This window comes from Hippichthys cyanospilos, chromosome 5 (genome assembly GCF_059441005.1).
Source record: "Hippichthys cyanospilos isolate Australia breed blue-spotted pipefish chromosome 5, RoL_Hcya_1.0, whole genome shotgun sequence".
NCBI classification, from domain to species: domain Eukaryota; kingdom Metazoa; phylum Chordata; class Actinopteri; order Syngnathiformes; family Syngnathidae; genus Hippichthys; species Hippichthys cyanospilos.
Window position 1 is genome coordinate 8,581,489 of NC_142373.1, and position 10,750 is coordinate 8,592,238.

Here is a 10,750-nt window from a genome sequence, read left to right on the forward strand (position 1 = left end):
TGGCTCTGACATGTTGAATTTTGACATGTTGTCACCATCTGGGTGAAATTTCAGCTCCCTATGTCTTCTTTCAATGCTTTCCCTTGGATGTGAAATGCATTTGATGCAAAGATAAAAGATTTGAAAATTCCTCACCATTTTGGGCCATCTGGTCATGCCATGTTGAACTTTGACAAGTTGTCACCATCTGGGTGAAATTTCAGCTCCCGTGCGTCTTACTTACTGTTAGAATAGTTGTATATAGGTTATCCCATATTTGTTTCTGCAACATGTATATTGGCATACACGGATATTTTCTGTTGGAATTGTCATGTTTCTTGCAGCTGTAATGACGCACAGGCATGATGACCTATGGGCCTAATCACAGGATGGAACAGTATATGGTCTGTCACCATGTTTCTAGGAAAGAAGATAGCAGTGACTGCATGAACCGCTAGCATATGGACGTCCACCTACAAAGTGCTAATGAATAAAAGAAGGATGGACAGAATCTGTCACCAGACTGGAAGGAGCTCTCAGAAAGTGAAGGTTCCTGTCCGCTCTCCTCGTGAGTAAAAATCACTTGTCTTCCTTCCTGTTTGTTGTTCATTAAATGTTTTAGGTTGCGGCAAACTGACATTTAGTGTCTTAATTCAATGCCTCCCTATGACGTGAAACGCAGTTGATGTAAAAATCAAAGGATTGGACAGAATACCACACAAGGTTATTTTGTACGTTTACTACTGGCCCTTGGCAAGCTCATTCGGTGTCGCCGGCATTTACTCAGCAATAATAAAAATGATGTTTTTTTCCCCCCCCAAGGGTCCCACACTATGACAGGAAAGAACAAGCCGCCGTACGGAGGAAGTGAGGGGGTCAGCAGTAAGGAACGCTGGGAACGGCGAGGCAGGTGAGAAAGTCCGTGCGACGGCGATCACATGGCCATGCGGTTGCGTCACTGCCCCGCAACACAAAACAAGTGGCTCCAAACAGATGAGTACTGCGAAAAAGAAAGCGAAAAGGACACAAAGCGGGGAGCCCGACAGCTTTTGTTCACCGTGAACACAAAGACACGCACATCCTCACAATTCGGGTTTCAAGCTAAACAAACAAGGCCCATATTTGTTTGTCTTGAAGCGCGAACCTGAGCTGCGAGGTCTCGGTGTCACGCTGTGTCACGGGGGGCTCGGCGCTGCCCTCAGGTCATGGCCGATAGCATCTCCTAAATCTCGCTGTGAATGCCTCCGCGGAGGAGGTCACCTCAATAAGTAGGTTAAATGGATGCCAGAAACGATGATCTTGTAAAAGCTTTCTGCTCCGAGTTTGCGACGCAAGCTGGGATGAAAGGGCATAATTGACGTCGCCGTGTTTTGCTCATAGGACATGAATACGCTTGAATAACACAAAGGTGTTCTTGTATTGGATGGAGAGGAGTCGGTTTGTGGGCTGTGGGATTGGGACATTGGCCCCTGGTGGGGGTTTGCCTGATTTCACTCATGATTCTGCTATCATGGATACGTCACTACAATATGAGTAATAACGGCAACTACTGTTGCAGCTCAGATAAGTTTGAGGACGTTTCAGGCTGGTTTCAGGCATAGTCTACACGTAATCAGGATTCTTGCAAAACAGACGGCCAATGTCTCCGGTTTGCCCTACGTGTGCTACAAGCCCGTTTTTTTCTTGGGATTAAAACCGAAGGTCTGAAAAACTCTGACCAAAGTGGAGATTCGCCCAATTCTCTGGATCCACATTTGCGATCCTAAACCAAAGAATTACAGCATTACTCTTCTCTTTTTACCAGACACTGGTAACCTTAAGCGAGGGAAGTTCTTACCGATTGGACAGAATTTAAATTGAGTGTGGAACGGTGAGGTTTTTGGCCATGGCGTATTTTTGTGGCCTGCAACGGCTCACTCGCTCTCCCGCCGCTGACTTTCGTCCGCTTGACAGATAACAAACATTTTTTAAATGTATTTATTGCCCATCATAGTTGGTGTTCACCTTGTTGATTGTCAAACTAAGCATGAAGAGAATTATGCTGTGCATTTAAAAAAAAAACACCTTTCGCTTTGGATCATATTGAAAGCTTAGAAAATTGCTTGATTTAGTTTATTGACGTCATTCTTAAAACATATCAGACAAAAACACAATTTGTTCGGTTTCTGAATGAGCTCAGTTAACTAGCCGAATCCCATGAGTGGCCCCATGAGCTCTTCCTGAAAAGTGAACACATCAACATGACTATCTTAAAAGATCTGATCAGTTCTGTTCATTCAAAATAAATGTTGATACTAATATTCGTGTTTGAAAAAAAAATTAAAAAATAACAACACATCATACTGTAACTACAGAGTACGTTTCCTGGCGGGTAGCCCCGTTGATACTCACTTTCGAAAACAGCCCTGACTGCGACCAATCGAAGCTACGAAACACCTTCTCGCCTAATAAGGTCATCGCACGATTTAAGATGTCCGCCACTTCCTGTCTTACAAATTCCATGGCGAGCAGGAAGCGGTCGGCAGCGCAGATCCGCAGTCAGATCGCCCCACGATACGTTTGTTAGCGTGTTAGCATTCTGGTCAGCGGCCAGTAAGTGCCCTGCCTCGGAGGTCTAATCTGGCCTCGCGCCTCACTGCACGCGCTCAATAGCGTCCGCGCCCTGCATCATGACATCATGTCTTTGTGTAAAATCCTAGTTGCATTCACGCACCCACTGTAGGGCTTAGCATCCAAACGTCCTCTATACCAACACGTGGCTCTTTAAAGAGAAACCCGGTGGATACACCAGAGATCCAAACATGGCCGCCGTCCTTCGATACCACACGGGCCAGCTCGTGGGCCGGAAAACACGGAGGACGTGGGCTTTTCAGATATTTACCGCAGTTCGCAACTTACTTCCCGGTTTGTGTCGACTAAAATGTTGACATTTGACGCGCAGGCCCGCACTATTCAAAGCTGATGGGAATTGTATCAAATGTTTTTCCAAGCGATCCCCAAATTTGATCAAACGAATAAACTCGAAAGAGAATGATGGCGTGATTCTTGTACGTTTCAGTCTGCGGAGGGTCTGTTTTTGATTCTGCCAGTGGGGGAAACCAAGGCGGGGCTAGGAGAAAGACTCCTCCCAGAAAATGGATATCGCAAGTTTGGGATCATCTACGACAAAAGAAATTGAAATCAGAAAATGATGTTCCATTAGTGGAAAATGCATACCACAGCAGTACACCTATGCCAAGGCTGTCTTGACATACGGCTCCGTTGCTTGTCCTGATGTGCCACCTGCTTAAAATCACCTACTGATTTAGTAGCTGGTGGACTTTCATTGAAGTACCGGGAAATTCCCAAAATAAAGGAAAGAACCTCCCAAAAAGTACTGGTATTATCTGGAAACGAAGCCCGTCGCTACAAACAATCTATAGTGTCTCAGTCTTAGGTGTTCAAAAACAAAACATTCCCAGTTTGCTCGCCAAGAAGAAGAACAGGAAGTTATTGACCTCACCTTCGCTAACTTGGTTATCATAGGCGCATTTTTTAATACTATTTTTATGGAAGAAATTCTATTCCCAAGTGGGCCGGACCAATAAAATCTCGGTGTGACCTTATATAACTTTAAAACAACAACTTAACATATTTTATTACTGTCCAAAATAGTAAAGCACAATATCACAATTAATCATAAAACATATATATATATATATACATGTATTTATTTATTTTTCCCCCAGAAATATCACGTGAGAAATTGAAGCAGTGGAATCCAACTTGTGGTGCACAATGACACACACACACACACACACACACACACACACACCAGGAGGTGGACTTGGGTCACGGAGCAGCCGATGTCACAAGGGGGAGCAAACGCTATTGGCTGAGAGGTAACAAGGCGGGATTTAGCCAGATGGTCAGAGTGCGCTATCAAAGGGGTCACGCACCACGTGCCACCAGTTTCATGGTTCACGTTTGCTTGTTTTTTTATTCCTCCAAATAGCTTGCGTTTGTCCGCCTATTCATTACATTTGAAGTCTACTTTTTGAAATGAATAATCTGGCACAATGCCCAGCGAACAGCACCTAAATCCTGAAAAAACGCTCCCTATATTGAGACTTAATAGCCTGTCATATTACAATGATTATTGCACAGTATGTAATGCAATGTATTTGCCATTTATTTTTGAATATTCTCAAGAAAATAGTCTCCTCACTCAGCACTTTACAATCTTTATGACTAGTCCGGTTTTCCCAACCCCTTCTGAAACTTTTTGTAATTAAGAGCACGCTTGACGTCAAATCAAAACTGTTTTTGGCAGTTAACGAGTTGCGGCGCGCACGTGCATTCGGGCATCATAAACAAACCGTAAGCATCCGAGCAAGCGGCCAAACGGGAACGTTTCCGCAATGGCGGACATTCCTCACATTCCAGCTAATATGACGATGCGCACACACAAACACTGAGGGATAGCAGAGCCCGCGGCGTGAAAACTCACACAATGTCGCAATATAAATACTTCGACAGAGGGGCTCGAGGACACTTTACTGCCTGACGAAAACCCGATTGTATCATTTATCTTTTTTTAATGGGTCGCAGCGACCTTCCGCGATGGCTAACGTTCAAACCCCCTCCCGACCTTGAGGACGGATTCATTCATGTAAAAAACGACCGCCGTCCAGTAAAGCAGAGGAGGGAATCTATGGGGCGTGGACTGGATGTGGTCCGCCGGAGAATTTATTCGGGCTTGCAGTAGAAGCCTAAAAACAAAACTCATTCACTCACTCGGAATCTTGAGTTTGAGCCATCTAAGGGTCTTAGGTTTGCCTCATCTAAGAGTCTTGTTTCTGACCTGGCCTCATATTGCGTTGTACTTGGTCTTGACATGGTCTCCTGTCCTCAAAGTCTTGAGTTCGAGCCATCTAAGGGGGTTAGGTTTGCCTCATCTAAGAGTCTTGTTTGTAGCCTGGCCTCATATTGCGTTGTACTCGGTCTTGACATGGTCTCATGTCCTCAGAGTCTTGGGTTTGATCCATCTAAGGGTCTTAGTTTTGCCCCGTCTAAGAGTCTTGCTCCTGACCGACCTCATATTGCATCGTTCTTGGTCCTGATGTGGTCAAAGTTTTGATAATGAATCGATCTTGTACTGAAGTGGTCTTGACCTGCCCCCTTCTTCCCAGACTGTGGTCTTAATCTTTATCGCGTCGGTTTTACTCTCAGTATAGCCTCTTTTATTCCATGTCTCGGGCTTTACGCTGCCTCAGGTTGGTTCAGTCTTAGTCCTGACACGGCATTATTGCCGTGGAATCTCGGCTAAGAAACCCGCGTTTGATTTCGTCTCGGTTTTAACGATACAATCTCCAGACGGAGGTCCGAACGCGTACATCCGGTTGTAGGCTTGCTTATTTTTATTTCCGCTAATATTCCACCAATACGCGTCAGGAATCAGCGGCTCGTCCCACCGGACACTCTCCGCCATTCCCGCACCACTTCCCTAACATCCGGCGCAGGCTCGGCGACAGCGAGCGGGACCTTTCGGGAAATCGGTCAGGAGCGCTGCGCTGCGACGGACCCGGCGGTCCGGCGCCGCCGCCGCCGCCGCCATGGCAGCCTGAGGCCTGCTCCCCATACATCCCCGCTCGGGCTCTGTTGATCCTATTGTCTCTCTGCGTCACCACACGTCGCCCCGGCAAATAAAGGCCGTCTGGCTCCAAGCTTAAACATCGCAGCAAACTCAAAACCAACCATCAGAGCCGATTCATTCACATCTGCTCAGTGGGGCGACAAGGACAGGGCTTTAGGTGGGAAAGAGGGCAGAAAAAAGTTCACTTTTCCCCACCGGGCGCCAAGAGAACGGGACGGGACTCAACTCCGAGGGAGCCGCAGCTGTGGCAAGTTGCCCGTTTGCTTACTTTTAACGCGTATGGAAGATCGGGTTATGTAAAATACGCCGGGCGCTTTTTTGGTTACTTGTTGACTTTTAGTCCGGTCGTCGCGGTTCGGACCGATTCCGCCGCCGAGGCGATGCCCGACATCGTCGGGGTTCGCGCCGTGACCGGTTTCGCTACGAGGTAACCGACCGATTTGGTGGACGGCGAGGTTCGATTGACTCGCTTTTCGAAGAACTGCGTGAGATCGACCCTTGCCGGCTAAGTTAAATATTCCTCGACGAACAAAGGCTGAGTGCGCCAGACCACAAAGTCATCGGCGGCATCATCCGACGGCACGATATTTTCGAAACCGCGCTCGTCGTTTTTCCGGTCGAATTTTTTGGACATTTTCTTACGTTTGACACTCCGTGTTTCACTACTACCTCACCCCGCCCTCCCCACCCGATCTGCCCGGCCCGCCTGCCCCACCCTCCCCGCCCGTCCGCACCCTCCTTGTCTTTCCCCACCCCACCCTTCATTCCGCAGTGCTACGGACCGATCATGGGTGACTGGAGCTTTCTGGGAAATATTTTAGAGGAAGTCAACGAGCACTCTACGGTGATCGGCAGGGTGTGGCTCACGGTTCTCTTCATCTTCCGCATCCTCATCTTGGGCACGGCGGCCGAATTCGTGTGGGGCGACGAGCAGTCCGACTACGTTTGCAATACGCAGCAGCCCGGCTGCGAAAACGTGTGCTACGACGAGGCCTTCCCCATCTCCCACATCCGCCTGTGGGTCCTGCAGATCATCTTCGTGTCCACGCCGTCCCTGGTGTACGTGGGCCACGCCGTGCACCACGTGCACATGGAGGAGAAACGCAAGGAACGCGAGGAGGCGGAACTCAGCCGGCAGCAGGAGCTGAGCGAGGAGCGACTCCCGCTGGCGCCCGACCAGGGGAGCGTCCGCACCACCAAGGAGACCAGCACAAAAGGAAGCAAGAAGTTCCGACTGGAGGGCACCTTGCTAAGGACCTACATCTGCCACATCATTTTCAAGACGCTCTTTGAGGTGGGCTTCGTGGTGGGCCAGTACTTCCTGTACGGTTTCCGCATCTTGCCGCTGTACAAATGCAGCCGCTGGCCCTGCCCGAATACCGTGGACTGCTTCGTGTCCCGCCCCACCGAGAAAACGGTCTTCATCATCTTCATGCTGGCCGTGGCTTGCGTCTCCCTCTTCCTCAACTTCGTGGAGATCAGCCACCTGGGCCTCAAGAAGATCCGTTTTGTTTTTCGCAAGCCCGCGCCCGCCCCGGCGCCGGGCGAAGGCTCGGCCGCCCTGCCGCCGGGAAAAAGCCTGCCCCCTTTGCCCGTGTCCTCACTGCAGAGGGCCAAAGGTTACAGGCGGCTGGACGAGGAGAAAGCCCCCCCTATGACGCACCTTTACCCGCTGGCGGAAGTGGGCATGGAGGCCGGCAGGGGGGCCCCGCCCTTCCACGGGCTGGAGGAGAAAGCTGAGGAGGAGCTGCCCATGGGAGACCTTCCCAAAGCTTACGACCAGACGCTGCCCTCCTACGCCCGGGCCGCCGAGACCGGAGGGGAGACGCCGCGGCGGGCCGAGGAGGCGCCGCCGGTCGGGGTGGAGGGCGGGGAGTGGCGGGGCGCCGACGCGGAGGCGGAGGTGGAGGGGGAGGGGGAGGGGGGGGGGCGCGCCGGCCCAGGCGGGGAGGAAGGCGGCGGATACGATAGAGGACAGCAGACCTCTGAGCCGACTGAGCCAAGCCAGTAGCAAGGCCAGGTCGGACGACCTCACCGTATGAACGTGCCACGGCGAGCGCGTGCGCGTACCGCCGCGCGCCGTACCTTAAATCGACGGCGGCGCCGGTAATCCAAACGAAATTTTCAACACGTTAATTGGGCCAGTAGATGAGGAATGTCATTTAGAAACAAAAAGTGTGTTCTTGGTACTGACAAATTGCAGGGCGGACATGATTTTACTTGAGCGAAAAGAAAGCGTATCCCCCCGAGAGACAGTCTATTCTTCTGCGTCCGCTGCCGTGTCCATTTTGGCCCAGCAAAGCCAACCGCATCCCGCGCAAACACGTGAGACGTCGTCGGAAAGGTCGGGATGTCCTCTGCTGGGCACGCTTGAACTTCAAAGGCTCACCTAAAAGATATCAGGTAAAAACAAATGTCCACTACAGTGGACACAGATAAATAGCCTGGATCTCGGGATGATATGTTTTAAAGTAACATCTTTTTTTTTTTTTTTACCTGAGGTTTTAATCACATGATGGGAGAGTAGACAAGAGTTTTAGTGTACTTGTGTGTCTGCCAATCAGTAACTTCGCTGTAGTAAACTTCCCATTCGACCAGTGCCATAACGCCAGCGCAGGCTACGCAGTCAAGTGCCTACTTTTACATTTTTATACAAACGTGCGCAACTCTTTGTCACGGCGGAATTCCCATTTTCCGAGTCTACAGGAGAGCACCTTTTTGCACATGCAGAGCTTCACACACTGTGCAAGGCTTTTTTTTTTTTTTGAAGTACCAGCATCTCATGTTGATATAGCAAGTAGCGAGGGAGGGGGGAAAAAGAAACCTTTTGAAAGACCACATGCCCGAATGTCTTTTTCAATGTGATCCTGTTCTGGTCTCGATTTGTGCCAGTAGACTGCGATGCGATTTTTGCCTCATTAGAGAATGAACTATAGAGCCACCTCAGGCCAAATCCTCTCTCTTTTTGCGCTGTGCAAACAGTGGTGCGAGTGATAAAGATCTTGCCCCATCAGCACAAAGTATTGTTGGAAGGCGGGACAATAAAAGAAACGGGTGCCATCAATGAAAACAAGCATCCTTAAACCCGTTTGTGAGGGCAAGACTAATACTTGATTTCGTTTGAGCGGAGGAGGAAACTACCCAAAAATGACCTTTGCCAAAGGTCCCATCGATTAAAAGGTGTAAATAGCGCTGAGGTAATGTCTTATATTGTACATATCGTGCTGTTTCAGGTACTTCGCTGTCTAGACTGCTCACGAGCGATGAGATGAAATGAAGCTTCATGACGCGCTTGTGATAGTGTTTTTTACTCCTCTAGACGCGGCTCTTTTAGTGCCGTGCAAAAGCATGACATTTCCACTGCGTCTTTTACCCTTGTGCGGTATTTTGTCCAATTCTTTCATCTTTACATATCCAGCCATTTCACGTCAAAGGGAGAGCACCGGGGAGCTGAAATTTCACCCAGATGGTGACGACTTGTCAAAGTTCAAAATGGCACCGCCGCTTAGTTATCGCGCTACCGGGAATGTGCTAAAACGCCACGAGAATGATGTGCAAAAATGATCAAAATACTGCACAAGGGTGAAATCAAGTGCCATCTAGAGGAATTCAAAATATCACAAGTGCCTCATGAAGCTTGCATCACTACTGCTTACACAATTGATGTAACAATGTCAGAAAATAGCAATGCTTTGTGAGAAGCTAAAATATGTCATTCACCAGCAAGTATTACTAGAAACAAAGCACCAAGCCTTAAAGTTTTTTTTTTCTTGTGCGTTTTCCGAAAGTATGTGATCTTTCTTCTTTTTCTTTTTTTTTGGATACGGCGACATGATTGAACCCTACAAATATTGGAATCTTGCATGCATGAATCGGTTGTCGGTCAACACACATTTAACCCTTTTGCAGTATTTTGTCCAATCCTTTGATTATTATTTTTTTTTTACATTTCCCATCAAAAGGGAAAGCATCAAAAGAAGAAACGAGGAAGCTGAAATTTCACCCAGATGGTGACACCATTGCATGACCGCGTGGTTATCACACCACCAAGATTGTGTGGAGAATGATGTGGAAGAAAATGACCCCAAAATGATCCCAAAACGATCCAAATACTGCACAAGGGTTAACATTTCTTGCGCACACACATTTTGCAGGGTATTAGGCAGCTTTGATCCTTTTGTGAGCTGTCAAAAACCTAAACATATATTTTTTAAATTGTCACAAGGTCCTTGTTTACACCTATAAAGTGCTACGACTGCTATTGTACAACGACTGTGTATTTGTATTTAGACCGTTGCATTGCTTGTGATGTTTGTAAGAAGACATGATTAATATATATATTGAAAAAAACACACATTTTTACTAACTTGTAGTCTTCACTGATGATAGTTGTGTAGTGGCAGTATCTTCTTTTTAAACGCAATAAAAAAAGTCACCTGGTCAACTTGTGTTGCTTTTCTATACAGGTTATTAAACGCACCATGCAGACGTTCTTTCAATCATCATGCGCACTTTTATAACCACGTTTAGCTATAATTGTTGTTTTCCGGAGACACCCTATATATTTATGTCATTTGTTTTTGCTCTATATCTCTTGACTCATTTGAGCTAGTGTATTAAGTCCTAGTGTCCTCAGTAGAGTACACCGTTTCCTTTCCATGCGTTTTGGGTTGACACAAATTGATAGGATGGGTCTCAAGAAAAAATACAGTAGTTCAACTCTATTGTACACGCTTTTCTTCTTTGCTGTGTAACGAGATGCAGTGACCAGCAGAGGTCACTGCGATCACGTTCTAGTTTCTGCTGGCGACTGGCTCACTAAACGAATACACAAATGCAGCAGTTACCGTAGTGCCAGTCTTTTATTAACATACAACTCCAACACACGCGATTATAAGTATCAACATCTTGAGTTAATTTGTTGTTAGGCAGGATTTCTGAGCACTGAAACTGTCGTTTTACCGTTTCTTGGACTGTGTTGCATCTCACAGCAGGACTGGACTTCACTGGACTGGACTTTGACGGCACACAGCAGAAAAACAATTGAAGAGGTGGATAAAAAAAAACAATGCTCATAACAACCTGCCAAATAGTAATGAAAATAAATAAAACCCTTCTTGCTTGCACTCACAGCGG

The 10,750-nt window shown here is 47.7% G+C and overlaps 1 protein-coding gene across 1 annotated transcript; it reads left to right on the forward strand.

Annotated features, from left to right (window-relative positions):
- The first annotated feature begins 6,392 nt into the window (after positions 1 to 6,392).
- LOC148423348 (gap junction alpha-8 protein-like) lies at positions 6,393 to 10,058 on the forward strand. The gene is given in 2 exon segments (XM_088415112.1): positions 6,393 to 7,535; positions 7,537 to 10,058. Coding segments are annotated over 2 exon segments (1,254 nt in total). The 5' UTR covers positions 6,393 to 6,401; the 3' UTR covers positions 7,657 to 10,058.
- Positions 10,059 to 10,750: the final 692 nt, after the last annotated feature.